The following is a 22,699-nucleotide window of genomic DNA, read 5'->3' on the forward strand; positions in this document are numbered from 1 at the left end:
ATATAATGCAGATTCCAAGCATTGAAATACTTAATATTAGGGATATTAATGGCTTTTTGCCGATATCCGATATTCCGATATTGTCCAACTCTTTAATTACCGATACCAACCGATACCGATACTGATATATACAGTTGTGGAATTAACACATTATTATACCTAATTTGGACAACCAGGTATGGTGAAGATAAGGTCCTTTTTTTTTTAAAATTAATAAAATAAAATAAGATAAATAAATGAAAAACATTTTCTTGAATAAAAAAGAAAGTAAAACAATATAAAATCAGTTACATAGAAACTAGTAATTAATGAAAATTAGTAAAATGAAGTGTTAAAGGTTAGTACTATTAGTGGAGCAGCAGCACGCACAATCATGTGTGCTTACGGACTGTATCCCTTGCAGACTGTATTGATATATATTGATATATAATGTAGGAAGCAGAATATTAATAACAGAAAGAAACAACCCTTTTGTGTGAATGGGGGAGGGAGGTTTTTTGGGTTGGTGCACTAATTGTAAGTGTATCTTGTGTTTTTTATGTTGATTTAATAAAAACAAACAAAAAAAAAACAAACAAAAAAAACCCCAAAAACGATACCGATGATAAAAAAAACAGATACCGATAATTTCCGATATTACATTTTAAAGCATTTATCGTCCGATATTATCGGACATCTCTACTTAATATAGTTGAAGACTTACGGTCATTAGAAAACATCACTGCACATCATAATGGCAGCTACCGGTACACTTTACATCTTAAAAATCTAAAAAAAAAGATTTGGGAATGTCGGACGGGCCAGATTGAGAAGCTTAACGGGCCTTAATTGGCCCAGGTCTGCTATAGATAAAAGCACAAATTACTTACAACATAAACATAAAAACATGCAATAGGTAAAAAGATAAAAGGATTCAATAAAAACTATTTAAAAACATTTCTCGATCTTTTAAAATGGCCTGAAATTCCCAAAGTGATGAGTTCAGGTCTCCTCACATTCTTTTGTATTTATTCCATAACCATGGAGCAGCAAATCTGAAAGCTTTTTAAAAATTTTTTTAACCAAGACTCGTGTTGGCTCTAGGAATCAACACACTAAGAATGTCCTGGGACTGCAAACTGACGGGACTGGAGTGTCTACACATAAACAGAAATAAGGGAGAACCAGACCAAGAAGTGATTTTTTTTTTTAAACATCCATCGAGAAAATCTACGGACTGATAAAGATGGACAGTTTGCCTTTGCATATATAGTGCAATGGTGGACAAGGTTGTCACAACCAGTAATAAACAGTACCGGTATCTAGTTTTTTGACAGATGTCAATGTGGTTGAAGAGATGCACTGCAGTGAAACAGAGGCCACAAACCTCAACTTAGTGAAAAAGAAGTGATGAGACTTACGTCATCACGGCGGTCTCCTGCAGGAAGGCCTGCGCTGTGACATCACACTTAATGGTCTTGACTGCCACCCTCTGGCCCAAATACTGGCCTTCAAACACAGCTGGAGGACACAATCATACACAATGAATCTCTTAAAACAGCAGCGTTCAAACTTCTCCCACTGAGGGCCGAACACTGAAAAATCTGCTGGTGTTGTCTGAGTTTTAGAGCACGCCATGCTTCCCGCTGCTGACCAACTTTATGGAGATGCAGATTTAATTGAACAGGCCTTGGCACCAAACTACCAGCACCTGGTTCAAGGGCCATAGTATCCCTTTCTTTAATTGGCATGCAACCACGCCTGACCGCGGGCGAACAGGGTTTGTCCGACCCGTGAGATACGTTTTCAAAGTACAAGAATGAGCTGACATTTTTGAATGAAAGAGACTGCTGTTCTAAATGTGTCCACTGGATGTCGCAATTCTTTGTATCACTAGCTATGATGGAATAGAGCAGTGTTTTTCAACCTTTTTTGAGCCAAGGCACATTTTTTGCGTTGAAAAAATCTGGAGGCACGCGACCAGCAGAAATCACTAAAAAACGAAACTCAGTTGACAGTAAAAAGTCGTTGTCGCAATTTTTGGGTATGACTTTAAAGAGTGGGACTACCCAGAGCTAGCAGCAGTGTGCTCAAACAACCACCAGGTGCCATCTGTGAGCAGATAATACTGTATAACAGGGGTCACCAACGCGGTGCCCGCGGGCACCAGGTAGTCCGTAAGGACCAGATGAGTAGCCCGCTGGCCTGTTCTAAAAATAGCTCAAATAGCAGCACTTACCAGTGAGCTGCCTCTATTTTTTAAATTATATTTATTTACTAGCAAGCTGGTCTCGCTTTGCTCAACATTTTTTAATTCTAAGAGAGACAAAACTCAAATAGAATTCGAAAATCCAAGAAAATATTTGAAAGACTTGGTCTTCACTTGTTTAAATAAATTCATAATTTTTTTTTTACTTTGATTCTTGTAACTTTCAAAAAGACAATTTTAGAGAAAAAATACAACCTTAAAAATGATTTTAGGATTTTTAAACACATATACCTTTTTACCTTTTAAATTCCTTCCTCTTCTTTCCTGACAATTTAAATCAATGTTCAAGTAAATTAATTGTTTTTATTGTAAAGAATAATAAATACATTTTAATTTAATTCTTCATTTTAGCTTCTGTTTTTTCGACGAAGAATATTTGTGAAATATTTCTTCAAACTTATTATGATTAAAATTCAAAAAAAATATTCTGGCAAATCTAGAAAATCTGTAGAATCAAATTTAAATCTTATTTCAAAGACTTTTGAATTTCTTTTAAAATTTTTGTTCTGGAAAATCTAGAAGAAATAATGATTTGTCTTTGTTAGAAATATAGCTTGGTCCAATTTGTTATATATTCTAACAAAGTGTAGATTGGATTTTAACCTATTTAAAACATGTCATCAAAATTCTAAAATTAATCTTAATCAGGAAAAATTACTAATGATGTTCCATAAATTCTTTTTTTAATTTTTTCAAAAAGATTCAAATTAGCTAGTTTTTCTCTTCTTTTTTTCGGTTGAATTTTGAATTTTAAAGAGTCGAAATTGAAGATAAACTATGTTTCAAAATTTTATTGTCATTTTTTTCGTGTTTTCTCCTCTTTTAAACCGTTCGATTAAGTGTAAATATCATTAATTATTATAATAACAGAGTTAAAGGTAAATTGAGCAAATTGGCTATTTCTGGCAATTTATTTAAGTGCGTATCAAACTGGTAGCCCTTCGCATTAATCACTACCCAAGAAGTAGCTCTTGCTTTCAAAAAGGTTGGTGACCCCTGCTGTATAACATACATAATACTGTATGTAGTACAACGAATACAAGAAGCTTACCACCAAACTCCCCTTCTCCAATGTTGTGCCCCAGTGTGAGTTTGGAGATGTCCAGCAGCCATCCAGCTGCAAGAGCAGACACATTTCGTGTGACATCAATTAAGACTTCACAGGATTCTTCTTTCCTACCTTTGGATAGCTCCGTCTCCGCCGACTTGGCTCCGTGTTTTGCTTTGGGTTTGAGGAGCGTTTGAGCAATGGAGCCCTTGTTGTGAGAGTAGAACTGGAAAGAGGGAAACAGTAAAGGTCGGATGACACTCACATTGGATCATTCCTCATTTAAAGATCACGCATGAGTCACGTTGCCTTTTGTCAGCATGCAATACATTTAACTGTGGTTACATTTTGGTACAAAACATTGCCAAAAAGGTCAATTTCAGTATTTTTTTTCATATCTGCACAAACCATACACTTTTATTTAGTAGTGAAAACGTTTGGTCAAGTAAAATGAGTCAAACAGAGAAGAGTATTACAGACCTTGAGTGATAATTGTGTTTTGGTGACATCTAGTGGCCACAATAATTCAGTAAGGGGGTCATATTATGATTTTTCTTTTCTACATTTACACATTTAAAACCTTGTGGTCTACATAACATGTAAGGTTGGTTCTTTGGGTCAACATTTAGCATAAATGATGTTTCACAGACCATTTTCGAGCCGCTTTCTGACCCTCACTTCAGGATTCGCCGTTTTGTTTACGTGGCGTGTCCAGTGATGATGTAGTTTTTAGTGCTTCCAAAGCCAGTCGACTGACAGATTAGGTTCGAACTGTATGCTACTTTGTAGTAGAAATGGCAACAGCGGAGGATGCATGTGTATGTACGAGCCAGTCTGCCCCACAGCAAGAGGAAAGTGAAAAAGAATAAATGTATTGATTACATTGTCAGACTACAATGTCAGCACTTTGGGTAAATATATATCGCTGACGTCACCAATGTCTAAAACATCACTAATGAGGCAAATTCCAAACGGCTCGTTTAGGCAAGATTATTTTACAAATATCTCCGCAATAGCTCCATGGTTTCAGTTCACATTTTTGCAACTTATGCAGATCCCAAATACCTGTACACTATTTTCCCAAATACATTTCAAAATAAAATACAAATAAACCAGTTCTTGTTTAAATTATCATTCATGAAAACAATAATATTGATAATTAATTGTTTTTTTTGTTGTGGATGACATTTTTATTGTATATTGTTTGCTGCCGGTGATGTACTTCTTGCCCAGGGACTACGGCTGGAAACTAGCTTTGTAGATTTGAGATTTGTTCCTAATATTTCACTGCAGCGTGAACATTAGTACTACTGCATCATGAACACTAGTACTACTGCATCATGAACACTAGTACTACTGCATCCTGAACATTAGTACTACTGCATCATGAACATTAGTACTACTGCAGTGTGAACATTAGTACTACTGCATCATGAACATTAGTACTACTGCATCATGAACATTAGTACTACTGCATCATGAACATTAGTAATACTGCATCATGAATATTAGTACTACTGCATCATGAACATTAGTAATACTGCATCATGAACATTAGTACTACTACATCGTGAACATTAGTACTACTGCATCATGAACATTAGTACTACTGCAGTGTGAACATTAGTACTACTGCATCATGAACATTAGTACTACTGCATCATGAACATTAGTACTACTGCATCATGAACATTAGTACTACTGCATCGTGAACATTAGTACTACTGCAGTGTGAACATTAGTACTACTGCATCGTGAACATTAGTACTACTGCATCATGAACATTAGTACTACTGCAGTGTGAACATTAGTACTACTGCATCATGAACATTAGTACTACTGCATCATGAACATTAGTACTACTGCATCATGAACATTAGTACTACTGCATCATGAACATTAGTACTACTGCATCATGAACATTAGTACTACTGCAGTGTGAACATTAGTACTACTGCATCGTGAACATTAGTACTACTGCATCATGAACATTAGTACTACTGCATCATGAACATTAGTACTACTGCATCATGAACATTAGTACTACTGCATCATGAACATTAGTACTACTGCATCGTGAACATTAGTACTACTGCAGTGTGAACATTAGTACTACTGCATCATGAACATTAGTACTACTGCATCATGAACATTAGTACTACTGCAGTGTGAACATTAGTACTACTGCATCATGAACATTAGTACTACTGCAGTGTGAACATTAGTACTACTGCATCATGAACATTAGTACTGTCAGAATAATTATATATAAGTTATCATAAAACTTTGTGTTCCCATGAGTTCAGGCTGCCCCGCGAGAAGACAAAAGCTGTCTTTGATCTTATCAAGCAAAAGGCCTACCGCTTGTAAACCTCCACTGTGCGCGATGGGATGCGACGTGGAGGTGTCGGTTTCTTTGATCTATTGGACAGCCACAGGAAGACCTTGTCATGACCCGAGGTCTACAAAGCAGAGAGGGGGAAAACCTGACACCGCTCCAGGCACCTTTTCTTTGAACTGTTTCTGACCGAGTGCGGCAGCAGTTTATGACCCCCTTCCCCTTAGAAACAGCTGCAGCTATGTAATCAGAAAAGGCCCAAATAAAGGAGGAGGCGTGGAATCTTTTCGTCAGAGCGTGGTGGAGCTGAGTGTGCAGCCCCAGACGTTTCTCCTCGTGAGCTAAATTGAATCCTGTCTGTTTGATTCCTTTGCTTCTTGTCTTGTTTAATAGATAGTTCGGTGTTTGAACCTGACAAGTACTACTGCATTGTGAACATTAGTACTACTGCAGTGTGAACATTAGTACTACTGCATCACGGAGGTTTCTGATGCACACAGAATACAAAGTACCTCTATCATGTGGATGAGGTTGGGGAAGTGCTGCTTGTTGTCAATGGTCAGCTGGTGGTCCTGGTGCATCACACGGTAGTGGATGACCTCCCCACACACACTCACACACAGCACGTAGTCGCCGGGGTGACGTATGGACTCCCGCACCAGGAACAGGCCGTCCTGCGCCGGCTGCAGCTTGCAGACGGCATCTGGGCCCGAGATCTTCCCGTGAAACCATCTGTCTGAAGGACAGGTCACACGTCAGGCCTTAGACTGGATTCGGCATTTAAAAAACAGAGGAAGTCGGTCTTCGGACTCCTGCGGGGTGTTTGTGAGTTTCCTCGCCGGCATAAATAGAGCTGTCACTACGTCAGCCGCCACACTTCCTGATGTGACACTGCGGTGGCGGTTGAGTTTCCTGTGAGAAGAAGTCAGCATTCGAAGGAACAGTTTACGTACGGCATGAGGCTGAGGCTTGCATCAACGCGCAGAGCTCCTCTTCCACGCACATTGGTGCCGTTTATGATCCCCTCTTCCCCGGTGGAGTTATGTCGGGCTTTGTAGTATCCTTTATTCTAGGGCCATATTACAACACGCAATAAGTATGTTGACTTTCTTATATTCAAGGTTCAGGTATACAGTGGAACCTCCATTTACAAACCCCTCTATTTGCAAACTTTTTGATTCATTTAGATCGCAGGTGTCAAACTCAAAGATTTTATTTGGCCCTTGAAAGTCAGGAAATAATATATCAATAAAGAACTGTAACTTTTCTTACTAAATAACTTCTTTCTTTCTATTTTGGGAGAAAAAAAAAATATGTACTCCATGTAATCGCAAATGATGTTAACTTACATATTGTCTAATTATGCAAAAATATATGATCAAACATTCAAACCATTTTTAAATAGAAATAAATATTAATAATAATGATTTCAAAGCAAGTTATCCGTCAAATTGTGCAATGTAAAAGCAGCAATAGATTTCATGGTCAAATTGTGAAATTTCCTGTGGTTTTTACAGCATTTTTCTCTGAATGAAAAAAACAGTACGTTTTTTACTGTAATAAACTTTGGTGCTGTTTTGGCATTTACAGTAATACATCCAAAAATCTACACTTGTTGATTTGCGGTAAAAAAAACTAACTAAAAACACTTTTACTGTAAAACTGCAGAGTTTTTTTATTCACAGTAAAAATCTAACGTAAATTTTACAGTAAAATTCTGGCAACTGAGCGGCCTTTTTTTTTTTTTTTTTACCATAAAAACAGCGGAACTGTTTTTCCATTTACAGTAATATACATTACATTTTGAGGTGAAATTATTGCAACTTACCATATTTTTTTTACATTTTAGTTTAAAAAAAATCTAATAAAATGCAGTAAAAAAATTGCGTAATAATGGTATTCACTGTTAGAAGCGGCCCTCTGGGGCCAAATATAACTGCCATGTGGCCCTCAGTGAAAACCACTTCGGATTTAGATTGAGCCAAACGTGCCACAATGTTGAAAAAGACGATTAAAAACTGGACAAACCATCTCACGACACACTGTTCTTTTTCACTGGTTGTTTTATTATTATACTGTATGTACCGTATGATCATGTTTTATGTTGATTATGTGGAAGCGCCTTTAAGGGCCTTTTAAAAGTGCTAAATAAATAAAATTAACTATTATTATTAGTAATTTTGTGTTCCGCCTGCAGGCAAAAAGCAGGGCGCAGCTTTGTTGCAGAGTCGCAGTCCTCCAAGTCACTTGCTGCCCGGGACTACTAGTCGCTGCTTATGTTTGTATGCAAGTTTTGTCTATTTTGCTAACTCAATAGGAGTCCCAAAAATGTAACAGACCAGCGTGGAGAGAAGGAGGGAATCGCTGTGGAGTTAAAAAATAAGAAATAAAAAAGACATTAATAGTGCTCACAAGTATGGAAGAATCACTGAAGCGGGAAAAAATGCCAGAGCAGACTTATTTCACAACAGAGGAAAAGACACTACCTCTCCTTCAGCAGCACTCGAGCACACACTTCTCTTCTTGTCTGCTATTTTCTCTTCAGCTCCTCAGCCGACGTTAACGTGGGTGGATTTGACTTTTTTGAACGTTTATTATTTTAATTATAAATATGGTTATATAAAATGGTTAATTATAATTATATAACATGGTTGTTAAAGTTAAGGATTTTTGTCATTTTTGATCGTTTGTGAGGGCACCAGAGCAGCGCATACACTTGAGAAAATGCCCTTCTTAAAAAGAGTTAAAAAAATGTAAACAACGTATTTTTGATTGTAATGAGCAACACAAATCTGCCAATTGAACAAGTCAAAAGTCTTCGTAAGATTTATTTCTTGAAATAAAACATATTTAAGCTTTAAAAACTGATAAACGATCCTGAAATGAGCAATTCAAACTTATTATTAGCCATTATTACTCGTATTGTGAAGTTTTGTGTCTTTAGACAAACTTGTGATGCTGATAAGTGCGTAATATTTTTTCTATTGTTTAAAAACAAGTTCTTATGTCTGTCTCACTGAAATAATACTATTATGGGGATTGTGACTTGTAACTTAGAAATATATACTTGCTGAGTTTTTTCCGGTGTACAGGACAGTTTAGCTTGTCGTTTAGCTTGTTAATAAAGACAGTTAATGTATCACCCCTCGTTATGTTTGTTTGCGATACAGTACTGCGGTGTTTTTCAACCTTTTTTGAGCCAGGGCACATTTCTTGCGTTGAAAAAATTCAAAGGCACACCACCTGCAGAAATCATTAAAAAACAAAACACAGTTGACAGTAAAAAGTTAAAGTAATTGTCGCAATTGTTGGGTATGACTTTAAACCATAACCAAGAGTGCATCAATATTGCTCTTGTCTCAAAGTAGGTGTACTGTCACCACCTGTCACATCACGCTGTTATGTTCAAATAACAGACACAACAGCCTCGCTCAACTTCACAACAGCACTCTGCTTTATTTCAGTAACTTCCTCAAAAGGCCCAGCCCAACTACGGTGGCTTCAAGGTATCAAAAGGCACAACGTAAATAGCCTGAGTAAGACAGTAGAACACATTACCAATAGGCATTCAAGTATAAGAACAGTATTTAAGATGAACTTGAATGAACACAACATTTCCCCTCCTCTCTTAAAACTTCAAGTATGGAAGGTGGCCACAAAGTCCTGAAAACGCTCAGGGCGTGCACGGGCCCTAACAGGCCGAGGCTCAGGAGCAAGGGGGACCGGCAGTGGGGCCGGTGCTGGAGCAGGGCACTGCGCGACCGGCACAGCCTGGGCGAGGGGTGCTGCCACTGGATCGGGCACCGGAGGGCGTGGCCCCAATGCGGGAATGTTCGGTGCCACCCCTGTGACGTGAGGCTGGTGAGGAGGGGCAGGTACCTTGCGCAGGCAGTTAGCGTGCCAACGGGATCCATCGGTTAACTGAAATGAAGCTGGGCCCAGCTGGCGGCTGACCTGGTATGGAGCAGACCAGAATGTTGACAGTTTGTTGGCGCGGTGGGGCCGGCGCGCTCTGACCCAGTCCGACACTCTGACAGCTGGCCATTTAGCCCTGTGCTTCTGATCGAACCTTTGCTTCATGGAAGTTTGTTGTCCCTTGACGCGAGACTTGACTGCTGCTGAGCATGGTCGCGGGCTCGCGGCCATCGGTGGGCGGAGTCTCGACAGGGGAAGCACAAACTCTCGACCCACCATGAGGCTGGCAGGAGAGACCCCTGTTGTAGAGTGGACAGTCGCCCTGTAGTGGAGGAGGGTCTGATTCAGTGCAGCCTCCAGCGAGTATCCCTCGGACATGTGAGCACGCAGTCCATTCTTCAGTGATTGGTTGTACCTTTCCACCCCCCCGTTTGCCTGGGGGTGGTAGACGGAGGTTCTGATGTGAGTAACACCCTTGCTGGCAAGGTAGGCGGTGAACTCCGAGGACAGGAACTGAGGACCGTTGTCCGTGGTGATGGCTCGGGGTAAACCCCAACGGGAAAACAGGCGGTCCAGGAAGGCGACGACGGCAGCAGAGGTGACCGTTCCCATGGGAGCCCCCTCAGGCCACTTGGAATGCAGGTCGTAGACCACCACAAGAAACCTCTGGTGGTGTGGCACATTATGCAGCTCACCACAGATATCAAGCTGGAGATGGTCCCACGGTTTAGTTGGCCAGTCCAGGGGCTGGAGTGGAGGCGAAGCGGGTGGCCCAGTCTTCCCACTGGTGAGGCACGCTGCACAGGAGCGGATGAGTCCCTCCAGGTCTCGATCGATGGCGGGCCACCACACTGTGTCACGGCACCTTTGCTTGGCTTTGACTATGCCAAGGTGACCCTGGTGTGCCATCTGTAAGACACACCCTCTGAGGGCTACTGGGATAACAGCGCAGTGTCCCCGGGCGATGCAGGCCTCACCCCAGCATGACAGTTCGTTCTTCACACGGGAATACGGCTCTAGCTCAGGTGGGACACGGGAAGGCCAACCGTGTCTGATGTAGTCACGCAGCATGGTGAAGACAGGCTCGGCTGCTGAGGCCGTCTCCAAATCACGAAGGGAGACAGTGTCCTTCAATGGTGAGTGGACCAGGTGGACCACGTCTTCTTCGTCCTCCGGGGAGACAGCGGGGCCCTGGGTGGTGGCAGGACGGGACAGGTAGTCTGCCACCACGTTATTCCTGCCAGGGGTGAATTGTAGCTGAAAGTCATACTGCTGCAGACGGTCTGACCATCTGTGAAGACGGAGGGGCCTGTGCCCCACACCAGAGGTAGACATCAGGGTCGTCAGGGCCTGGTGGTCCGTCCGTAAAGTAAAGGACCTTCCGTATAAGTAGAGATGCCAACGCTCACATGCCCATATACAGGCGAGTGCCTCCCGTTCGCCCACTGAATATTTCTGCTCAGTGGGGCTGAGCGCCCGAGAGGCAAACGCTACCGGTCTCTCTACGCCATCATGGATCTGTGACAGAACGGCACCTAGAGCCACTGCGGAAGCATCACAGGTCACAAATGTGGGGCTGTCCAGTTGGAAGTGCGCCAGGATCGGAGACGTGGTGAGGAGCCGCTTCAACTCGTCGAAACCAACCTGGCACTTGGGAGTCCAAGACCATGGTGTCTCCTGCCTGAGCAGCATCCTGAGCGGGGCCGTAATGGAGGAGTACTGAGGCAGGAACCGCATGTAGTAGGCTGTCATCCCCAAAAATGATGCCACCTGGGAGGCCGTCGCAGGAGTGGGGACGTCGATGATGGCATCCACGTTCGACTGGAGAGGCGAGATGCCGTCGGCGGAGACACGGAACCCAACAAAGTCTATGGCGGGTGCAGCGAAAACACACTTCTCTGTGTTCAGCGTGGCATGGTGGCGCTTGAGTGCGGTGAAAACCTGTTCCAGGCGGGCATCGTGTGTGGCAGCATCTGGCCCATGCACCACAATATCATCCAGATACACCACAGTCCCAGTGCAGCTAGCGAGGATTGTGGACATGATTTTCTGGAAACAACTCGGCGCTGAATTGAGCCCAAAAGGCATCCTCGTGTAGCGGTACAGGCCAGTGTGGGTGATAAACGCTGTCAAGTCCCTACTCTCCTTATGTAAAGGGACTTGTAAATAGCCCTGGCGCAAGTCCAATTTACTGAAAACTCGGGAGCCGTGGAAGTGTGTAGTGAGTTCCTCCGTCGTAGGAAGAGGATATTTGTCAGGCACCACTGCCTTGTTCACTTGGCGGAGGTCGACGCAGACTCTCAGTCCGCCCGACTTCTTCTTGGCGATGACAATGTTGGACACCCATGGGGAAGCGTCGATGGGCTCTATGATTCCACCAGCCTGGAGGCGTTGAAGCTCCTGCGTAACGCCGTCCCGCAAAGCCAGGGGAACACGGCGAAGGGGCTGGACCACGGGAGGCACGCTGTGGTCCAGGAGTGGCTTGTGTGTAAATGAGCTGAGGCAGCCCAGGCCGTTAAACAGCTCCGGCTGGTCGTGTTGCCTCGGAGACGCTACGTGTAGAATCCGCATACCGCTGTTGTCCTGCAGGGTAAAACCCAGGCTAGTGAAGAGGTCGAGGCCCATGATGTTCTCGCCGCGGCGCGTGATGTGGAACGGGAAACGGTCCACAGCTGTAGAGGTGTAGCGAACCGGGAGGTAGAGAAGGCCGACGACATCGATTTTGCTGCGGCCGTAGCCACAGAGGGCAGTGGACGGGGGCTGTAGCTGTCTGTTCGGGAAGAGCAGGTTGCAGGTGTCGACATTCAGTAGTGACACTTTGGCCCCAGTGTCGAGGAGGAGAGGGACACAGCAGTCATCCAGGTAAACAGGGCACCTCGAGAAAGTCGCTGAGTGGGGGCCTACAGTGCGCACAGGCACCGCCGGGTCATGTGACTGTGCATCAGGGTAATCGGCCGGAGCGGACCGGCACCACCTGGCAAAGTGGTTAGGCTTCTGGCAACGGCGACAAGTTTGGCCCCTAGCAGGGCAGTCCTGGGCCCTTGTTGCATGGCGGTTGGAGCCACAATTCCCACACCGTCTCTGTTGACGTGTTGGCTGGGGACGCGCTACCTGTATAGCAGCATCAGGGTCTGAGGTTGATAGCTGTTGCACTGACTGTTCAATAACAGGGGTAGGCCTATGAGGCTTATTTTCCGCAATTTTGGCCGCACATTCAGTAGCCGATTCCACTTGTATTGCGATTATTAGTGCGTCATCAAGTGTCAAAGTTGCATCCTTGAGTAACAACTCCTCCTGCACTCTGGGATTAGACGTTTTCTCAATGAGCTGGTCTCGAATGAGTTCATCAGTGAGGTTGCCGAAATTACAGTTCTGTGATAGGGCTCTTAAATCTGCTACATACTGCCTGGCAGACTCACCCGGGCGCTGACATCTTCGTCTGAACTCCAACCGGCGGAGTAGGATATTCTGTGATTTTACAAAATGTCCGCTCAAAGCTGTTATGACTGCATCATAAGTGTCCAGCGTACCGCTGAGAGAATTGAAAATTCTGTTCCCCTCCGCTCCAAGCAGGTGTAGGAGAATGGCGCGCTTCCTCGCGCTAGTGGCATTGTCCAAACCTGTGGCCAAAAGATACGTCTCAAAAGACGATTTCCACTGATTCCAGGGAATGACAGGATCGCCCGGGAGGGGTAGAAACGGGTCCGGAGGTGGCAGGGAGAATATAGGTGTGTCAGCCATCCTCGTTCGCCAAATGTTATGTTCAAATAACAGACACAACAGCCTCGCTCAACTTCACAACAGCACTCTGCTTTATTTCAGTAACTTCCTCAAAAGGCCCAGCCCAACTACGGTGGCTTCAAGGTATCAAAAGGCACAACGTAAATAGCCTGAGTAAGACAGTAGAACACATTACCAATAGGCATTCAAGTATAAGAACAGTATTTAAGATTAACTTGAATGAACACAACACACGCCGTGACTTATTTTGAGTTTTTTGCTGTTTTCCTGTGTGTAGTGTTTTAGTTCTTGTCTTGCGCTCCTATTTTGGTGGCTTTTTCTCTTTTTTTGGTATTTTCCTGTAGCAGTTTCATGTCTTCCTTGACCGCTATTCCCCACGCCTGCTTTGTTTTAGCAATCAAGAATATCTCAGTTGTTTTTATCCTTCTTTGTGGGGACATTGTTGATTGTCATGTCATGTTTGGATGTACATTGTGGACGCCGTCTTTGCTCCACAGTAAGTCTTTGCTGTCGTCCAGCATTCTGTTTTTATTTACTTTGTAGCCAGTTCAGTTTTAGTTTTGTTCTGCATAGCCTTCCCTAAGCTTCAATGCCTTTTCTTAGGGGCACTCACCTTTTGTTTATTTTTGGTTTAAGCATTAGACACCTTTTTACCTGAACGCTGCCTCCCGCTGTTCCCGACATGTATAACACAATTAGCTAATGGCTGCCACCTACAGATATGGAAGAATATTACACGGTTATACTATGCCGAGCTCTAGACAGCACCGACACTCAACAACAACACATAATGTGCAGACTATAATTACTGCTTTGCAAAAAATAATTTTAACCCAAATAGGTGAAACTAGATAATCTCCCACGGCACACCAGACTGAATCTCACGGCACGCTAGTGTGCCGCGGCACAGTGGTTGAAAAACACTGCAGTACTGTATAGCACTTTACTGTGTGTTCAAAGTATACAAACCTTCTCGAAAATATGGACTTTTGTCAAGGCTGGAACCTGTTATTATTATTACTATGGAGAAATTTGCTTCACTCGACAAACTTTTCGACTAAGAAGCAATTAAGTTTGTAAATCAAAGTTCCACTGTAAGTCGTTTTTACTTATACAGAAGACATCGATATATGAACCCAAAATGTGAAAACGTACCATTATGGTGGTGTCAAGGATGGTGAGGATGTCACCTTTGCAGTATGCCAACTCCCCTGGTTTGGGCTTCCTATGGTCTCCCTTGGCGACGCACTGGGTACCAGCGGTCCAGCTCATCTGCAGGTGAAACGCAACAAGTGTTTAGCGACAAAAATCACACTCATTTGTCTTAATAAGTGAACAAGTTTCATACTTGGCTGCAACACAGGCTTGAGTCTAAGTGTGTTTAGAACGCAGACAGGATTTATGGCTCTTTGACGGCAGCTGGATCTTGAGGGCGGCCATTCTTAATAAAGAGTCGTTCAAAAGACTGGCTCATTAATGTACTTATTTTCTGTGGGCTTCTTTCTCCAAGAAAACAATCACATTTTGCAGTTATAAGTGGATCGGAATCATTTAAATTGACACCAATATTACTCATTGGGTGGGAGTTATCCTCAAAATGTTTTTATTTACTAAAATGCAAAATATGACCTTCTAGCCAACAACAGTTCTTTACAACAAAAGAGTGGAAATATAATTTTATTTGTATGCACGTACAACACTTAAAACCTTTCGTATATCAGTATGTGGAATGAAATGATGGAATGGATTAAAAAACAATGTAATAATATAAACCAGTTTAAAAACTGTTGAAACTGAAAGGACAAGGAAACATAATCCTGATAAACATTTTGAACCTTAATAAAAAAAAGGGATAATCTTAGTCATCTCATTATGGAAATCTAAACTTACTGAACTATTTATCTACAAAAACTGTTGTGTTTATTATTTAATGATCTAAAGTGTGTTACAAATTGAGAACAGGAAGTGAACAAGTGTGTTAGTAATTGCTATAAAAAGGAAAAGGGCTGGGATTAAATAAGCACTGCTTCTTCCTACTCCTTTTCGGACATGTAATGGAAAAAATTGAAATATATAAAATATGTAACTTATCATATTGTAACTGTATGCACGTTCCAAAATAAACTTCAACAACAACAAGTTGTGAACATTCCATAAAGGTGGTGCCATGTTTCGACAGTGACAACACTATTTTCCAATTTTCATTCACCTAAAAAACTTTCTAAGACAAGAGCATTACAACAATACACACAACAATACATAAATAAAAGTAAGAATACCATATATATATATATATATATATATATATATATATATATATATATATATATATATATATATATATATATATATATATATATATATATATATATATATATATATATATATATATATATATATACACTACCGTTCAAAAGTTTGGGGTGACCCAAACAATTTTGTGGAATAGCCTTCATTTCTAAGAACAAGAATAGACTGTCGCATTTCAGATGAAAATTCTCTTTTTCTGGCCATTTTGAGCGTTTAATTGACCCCACAAATGTGATGCTCCAGAAACTCAATCTGCTCAAAGGAGGGTCAGTTTTGTAGCTTCTGTAACAAGCTAAACTGTTTTCAGATGTGTGAACATGATTGCACAAGGGTTTTCTAATCATCAATTAGCCTTCTGAGCCAATGAGCAAACACATTGTACCATTAGAACACTGGAGTGATAGTTCCTGGAAATGGGCCTCTATACACCTATGTAGATATTGCACCAAAAAGCAGACATTTGCAGCTAGAATAGTCATTTACCACATTAGCAATGTATAGAGTGTATTTCTTTAAAGTTAAGACTAGTTTAAAGTTATCTTCATTGAAAAGTACAGTGCTTTTCCTTCAAAAATAAGGACATTTCAATGTGACCCCAAACTTTTGAACGCTAGTGTATATTATTATTATTAATAGTAGAAATACAAATTAGGAAATTGTACCAACCTACCCAGTAGGGATGTGACTCTTACAACAATTCACGAGTCGATTCAGAATCGATTATCCGTTTAACTCAATTCTCGATTCAAAGCGATTCTCACAAGACATTATTTGGTATAATAATTGTAATAAAACCTTTGTGAGATAAGTTACGGGTTCCAAAAGCACCTCTTGGCTGCTGACGTGTGGCGTAAACGTGCAGCAAGGAAGCACTGAGATGGCCTAAAGCAGTGGTCCCCAACCACCGGGCCACGGCCCGGTACCGGTCCGTGGATCGATTAGTACCGGGCCGCACAAGAAATAAAAATAAAATAAAAAAACTTTAAAAAATGTGTTAAATCAACATAAAAACACATTATACACTTACAATTAGTGCTCCAACCCAAAAAACCTCCCTCCCCCATTTATACTCACTCACACTCATTCGCACAAAAGGGTTGTTTCTTTCTGTTATTGTTTCTGGTTCCTACATTATATATCAATATAGATCAACACAGTCTGCAGGGATACAGTCCGTAAGCACACAATTGTATTTTTTTAATGACAAACCCCCTCCCCCCGTCCGTCCGTGGGACAAATTTTCAAGCCTTGACCGGTCCGCAGTTACAAAAAGGTTGGGGACCACTGGCCTAAAGAACGTATTGGGCACACCTTCTCATTCAATGCTTTTTCTTTATTTTCATGACTATTTACATTATATGTACTTAACAAAAAAAGGTGAAGTAACGGAAAACATATTTTATATTCTAGTTTCTTCAAAATAGCCACCCTTTGCTCTGATTACTGCTTTGCACACTCTTGGCATTCTCTCCATGAGCTTCAAGGACAGGTCACACGTCAGGCCTTAGACTGGATCCGGCATTTAAAAAACAGAGTAAGTCGGTCTTCGGACTCCTGCGGGGTGTTTGTTAGTTTCCTCGCCGGCAGAAATAGACCTGTCACTATGTCAGCCGCCACACTTCCTGATGTGACACTGCGGTGGCGGTTGAGTTTCCTGTGAACATTCGGAGGAAAAGTTTGAGGCTTGCATCAACGCGCAGAGCTTCTCTTTCACGCACTTTGGTGCCGTTTATGATCCCCTCTTCCCTGGTGGAGTTATGTCGGGCTTTGTAGTATCCTTTATTCTAGGGCCATATTACAACACGCAATAAGTATGTTGACTTTCTTATATTCAAGGTTCAGGTATACAGTGGAACCTCCATCTACAAACCCCTCGATTAGCAAACTTTTTGATTAATTTAGATCACAGGTGTCAAACTCAAAGATGTGGCCCGCCACTTCATTTTATTTGGCCCTCGAAAGCCTGGAAATAATATGTATCAATAAAGTACTGTAACGTTTCTTACTGACTGTATTCTTTCTTTCTATTTTGGGAGAAAGAAAATATATGTACTCCATGTAATCGCAAATAGTGTTAACATAAATATTGTCTAATTATGCAAAAACATATCAAACATTCAAACCATTTTAAATAGAAATAAATACTAATAATAAAGATCTCAAAGCAAGTTATCCATCAAATTGTGCAATGTAAAAGTAGCAATAGATTTCATGGTAAAAGTGTGAAATTTATAGCATTTTTCTCTAAATGAAAAAAACTCTTATTTTTTTTACTGTAATAAACTTGTATGTTGAAGAGGTTCATTTAGCCTACTAATGTGTATTTATAAATGAATACACATTTTGTACCTTGTCAGGTACAAAACTTTACATTACTAGCCTATATAAATCAACCATTTATAAATGTAATAAACTTGGGTGTCTGTTTAGCATTTACAGTAATACGCCGAAAAATCGTGCAGCAAAGAATCACTGAGATGGCCTAAAGAACATATTTTTAAAATTGGATTCTTAAAAAATATAAACAGTACAGGCTTAAAGTTTGGACACACCTTCTCATTCAATGCTTTTTCTTTAATTTCATGACTACCGTATTTTTCGGACTATAAGTTGCAGTTTTTTTTTCATAGTTTGGCCGGGGGTGCGACTTATACTCAGGAGCGACTTATGTGTGAAATTATTAACCCATTACCGTAAAATATCAAATAATATTTAGCTCATTCACGTAAGAGACTAGACGTATAAGATTTCATGGGATTTAGCGATTAGGAGTGACAGATTGTTTGGTAAACGTATAGCATGTTCTATATGTTATAGTTATTTGAATGACTCTTACCATAATATGTTACGTTAACATACCAGTTGGTTATTTATGCCTCATATAACGTACACTTATTCAGCCTGTTGTTCACTATTCTTTAGACATTTTAAATTGCCTTTCAAATGTCTATTCTTGCTGTTGGCTTTTATCAAATACATTTCCCCAAAAAATGCGACATATATATGTTTTTTTCCTTCTTTATTATGCATTTTCGGCGGGTGCGACTTATACTTCGGCGCGACTTATACTCCGAAAAATATGGTATGTATATATGTATGTATATATACTATATATTAGGGATGTCCGATAATGGCTTTTTGCCGATATCCGATATTGTCCAACTCTTTAATTACCGATACCGATATCAACCGATACCGATATCAACCGATATATGCAGTCGTGAAATTAACACATTATTATGCCTAATTTGGACAACCAGGTATGGTGAAGATAAGGTACTTTTTAAAAAAATAAAAATAAAATAAGATAAATAAATTAAAAACATTTTCTTGAATAAAAAAGAAAGTAAAACAATATAAAAACAGTTACATAGAAACTAGTAATGAATGAAAATTAGTAAAATGAAGTGTTGAAGGTTAGTACTATTAGTGGAGCAGCAGCACGCACAATCATGTGTGCTTACGGACTGTATCCCTTGCAGACTGTATTGATATATATTGATATATAATGTAGGAAGCAGAATATTAATAACAGAAAGAAACAACCCTTTTGTGTGAATGAGTGTAAATGGGTGAGGGAGGTTTTTTGGGTTGGTGCACTAATTGTAAGTGTATCTTGTTTTTTATGTTGATTTAATAAAAATAAAATAAAAATAAAAAATAAAAAAACCCGATACCGATAATAAAAAAACCGATACCGATAATTTCCGATATTACATTTTAACGCATATATCGGCCGATAATATCGGCAGGCCGATATTATCGGACATCCCTAATTATATATATATATATATATATATATATATATGAGTATAATTTTTTATGAAATTATTAATCAATTTAGAATCAGGATAGAAACTGCAACTCGGATGAGAATGCATTGTCTTCAGCACCCCTGCTACCTGGTGTGTACTGTGTAGCTTGAAATACTTTACATATCCACATCACAAAAATGACTAAGAAATGCAAAATAAAACAATTCAATAAAAATCAGAAAAAGTGGATCCGAATGCTCCAACCCATTTTTTGACTCTGACTCACTTTCGAGTCCATTCGCCAGTACGGTGTGGTTAATTAATAGTAGAATCTACACCATTGCAACCATGATAATTAACAGATTTTAAATTCATATTTATTATTTCCGTTACATTGTAAATGTGCGCTGCATGTACAGTAAAGGTCGTCAACTACATAGTAAATGTATGAAGTACAACTTAAGCCACATATTCACCTATAGATGCTTCTTAGAGCGCCTACCTTTTAGCAGGTTGGATGGCGGTCCTGGGACACCTGTCAAAGGGAGAGAAAAAATTACCTTCAACAAGCATACAGAGGCAGAGAGCTTAATGACCAGTGAATGTTTTATTACCTTAGGCAATGTAGACAGACGTCTTCCTCAGCAAAATGGACAAAATGTTACATTGTGGAAAGCAGCAGGACGTTCTTATCAGTCTGTCATAGCACTTCCTAAATATGCGCCTGCTGCCAAATGACGCAACGAGTCACATGAAAGGTGCTTTTTTTTTTTGTGTCTCCATGACTGTTTATTTACATCTGCTTCAAACCAATAATACAACTGTAAAGGACAAACTGGCTTAAAAGTGTCTTATAACACATCTAAATGGGCGAGGGAAGGGTAGCAACAGGTTTTTTTCAATATTGATGACAGAAATGTTTTAGAAATAAAATTGGTTGCTCTTAGCAACTAAACGTACATCATCCTCGTCAACTTTTAAACCAAATTGTTGCGCAATCGCCCCTTCCTCGCCCCCCTTCAGTGTACTGCAGCCTGCAGGTTTCTCAAAACCACAAGAGCAGGGGTTTTCCACGTAGATTTCTGGCAGCAGCTTCAAAAAAAAAAAAAATCAAGAAAGAAAAAGGTATCTGGCTAAGCTAACTTGCGTCGTACAGAATGAAGATGAATAGATTTTTAGTACAAAGGATAAACAAGTCTGGCCGGATGATATTCACTCTGAAATACATCACTGCATATTCAGTCAAACATGCTCCTAATAATCACTTGCTAAATACTTTGACTTTATCCTTATTTTAAGGTGGTTTTTTTTACTTAGTTTCCAGGATTTTTAAACATGGGTGGACGTGTCCATTGTGCCTCCTAGTCTGCAGTCACTGGCCGTCAACCTCCTTTTTACTCTCTCACGGGCAAAGTCCACACCGCAGGGAAGGATGTCCAATTCGGATATTCTTGTCAAATCCGCTATTTTGATGCAATCGTTCACATTAGAAAACCAATTGGACCCGCATGCTGACATGAGGTCACACGTGCTGCAGTGTTTATGGAGGTCGTGACCACGGCTTCGGTTCTAGGCGCATTTGTTGCAATTTCAAGGGTTTTGTGCAATCAAAGTCAACATTTTCTGATCCGAAAAATTGTGTGTAAAAGATTAATTAATTTTGGCGTTCACCGTTTGCGAGACATTTTGAAGAGTTTTCTTTGACGGTTTTCCGCTCATTTGTCCACTACCGTAAATTCCGGACTGTAAGCCGCTACTTTTTTCCAATGTTTTGAACCCTGTAGCTTATAGAAACTTCCTGGATTTTGCTTTGGTGACGGTCATAATGCGATAGTTTAAAAAAACAACAGGCAAACACACTGAAAATGTGTTTCTTTGTGCTGTGGCGCCATCTTTTGGACGAGTTCGCTCATTGCAGGAGCTGCAGCGTCCTTCTATTTAGTCCTTTCAAATGGGAAGAAGTGCCGTTCAGGCTTTTAGCCGTCAATAGCGTTTTTACGCGTATGGATAGGCTCCAGGACCCCGAAACGGACAAGCGGTAGAAAATGGATGGATGGATTCTTCCTTCATCACTCCAGGCAACATTCGTAAGTTTCACAATATAACAAACAATCCTTACTGACTAAACCGTCCCACGTGTGATGTCTGTGGGAGTGTTTTCATGCATAATTGTACGAGGTATCGTAATGTAATGAAGCCAGCGTCGATGGCATTAGCTAATATGCTAACACATTCACGGGTGTCTGTATTAGTAATATTACCTTACAATGTCATTTTTGTTTTTATTGTTTAACAAATTCCTCAGGAAAATCACCAAGGCGTCACCGTGGAGTCTTTTTAGCTGATTGGAGAGCTAGCTTGCGCAGCCAGTGGGTCCATGACGATGACTTCTGTTTTGTTTGATCGGCTGTTTTACTGCCGTGTTTACAAGCACCATTTGGTAACAAATAATTTACATTTCTGTGTAAATAACTCATCTTGCGACGTATATATCTGCAGCTTATAGTCCGGTGCGGCTAATTTAGGACAAATATTTCATTTTCAAATTTAGTGGGTGCGGCACTGTATAGTCCGGAAAACACAGCATCTATTTTGCAAACGTCTATTTTGGCAAAAAATTGTGATGTTTACCGCTATTTGATGACGTATTGGTGGGATAATTGCGACAGGGACGTTCCGACTGCCGTTGCATTCGATACATATCCGATTTATATCTACACATGCATGGGTCGGTCGGATTTGAACATTTTGGAATTGCGCTGTTCACGTTGACGTGAAAAAAAACTTAGATTCAGGTCACATATGGGCCAAAAGATGGGATTTGACCTGCAGTGTGAATAAGGCCGAACACACATTTATTACTACCTTAGGCAACCTTTGTTGAGTCTGGAGGGGAAAAAAAGGACACGACTGCTGCAGAGTTGCATGTGACTAACCAAAAGCTGCAGAGGCATTAGTGCGCAGTTGAAATGAAATGGAATGATGCATACTGTGCACACTTCTACATCTGTAAGTAATGATCGTACTGGAAAATGAGATCGGCCTCTGCACTCTGGAGCGCGTGTGGTTAAGATTGCTTCATTCCGATTAATTCAAATTGTGACATTCTAACGGGACGCTAAACTAACAAGCTGCACTTTTTGGACGTCAAGCTTTCGCAGTCTCGTCCTTCTTTTCCTTTTTGCCCTCCGCCTCGCCTTCGCTAGTGTCGCCCGCGTCCCGTCTGCGTTTGCGAGCGCCGATCTTGGACGCGGCCAGGGAGTCGATGCCGAGGACTTTGTGGATCTGACGGAAGGCGAGCAGCCGTAGCGCGTGCTGGAAGTCAAAGACATGGTTGTCACGAC

At 40.9% G+C, this 22,699-nt stretch overlaps 2 protein-coding genes across 4 annotated transcripts in view; both read right to left on the reverse strand.

Moving 5' to 3' along the window:
* matk (megakaryocyte-associated tyrosine kinase) overlaps positions 1 to 20,092 on the reverse strand; it is a 31,991-nt gene extending 11,899 nt beyond the window's left edge. The window contains exons 1-8 of one of the 2 annotated variants that reach the window (XM_062027739.1): positions 19,970 to 20,092; positions 19,858 to 19,890; positions 14,446 to 14,562; positions 6,588 to 6,703; positions 6,147 to 6,366; positions 3,429 to 3,522; positions 3,300 to 3,365; positions 1,401 to 1,500 (exon numbers count right to left, since the gene is read on the reverse strand). In XM_062027739.1, the coding sequence (XP_061883723.1) occupies positions 1,401 to 1,500; positions 3,300 to 3,365; positions 3,429 to 3,522; positions 6,147 to 6,366; positions 6,588 to 6,703; positions 14,446 to 14,562 (713 nt within the window). In that variant the 5' untranslated portion in view covers positions 19,858 to 19,890; positions 19,970 to 20,092. Of the gene's footprint in view, positions 1 to 1,400; positions 1,501 to 3,299; positions 3,366 to 3,428; positions 3,523 to 6,146; positions 6,367 to 6,587; positions 6,704 to 14,445; positions 14,563 to 19,831; positions 19,891 to 19,969 lie in introns of both variants that reach the window. The other variant, XM_062027740.1, reaches the window with a different exon arrangement.
* Positions 20,093 to 20,123: 31 nt separating this feature from the next.
* Positions 20,124 to 22,699, reverse strand: part of zfr2 (zinc finger RNA binding protein 2) — a 48,042-nt gene continuing 45,466 nt past the window's right edge. For both annotated transcript variants that reach the window (XM_062027736.1, XM_062027735.1), the window contains exon 19: positions 20,124 to 22,670. In XM_062027736.1, the coding sequence (XP_061883720.1) occupies positions 22,503 to 22,670 (168 nt within the window). In that variant the 3' untranslated portion in view covers positions 20,124 to 22,502. The remainder of the gene's footprint in view (positions 22,671 to 22,699) is intronic.

This window comes from Entelurus aequoreus, linkage group LG19 (genome assembly GCF_033978785.1).
Source record: "Entelurus aequoreus isolate RoL-2023_Sb linkage group LG19, RoL_Eaeq_v1.1, whole genome shotgun sequence".
In the NCBI taxonomy this organism is placed as follows: domain Eukaryota; kingdom Metazoa; phylum Chordata; class Actinopteri; order Syngnathiformes; family Syngnathidae; genus Entelurus; species Entelurus aequoreus.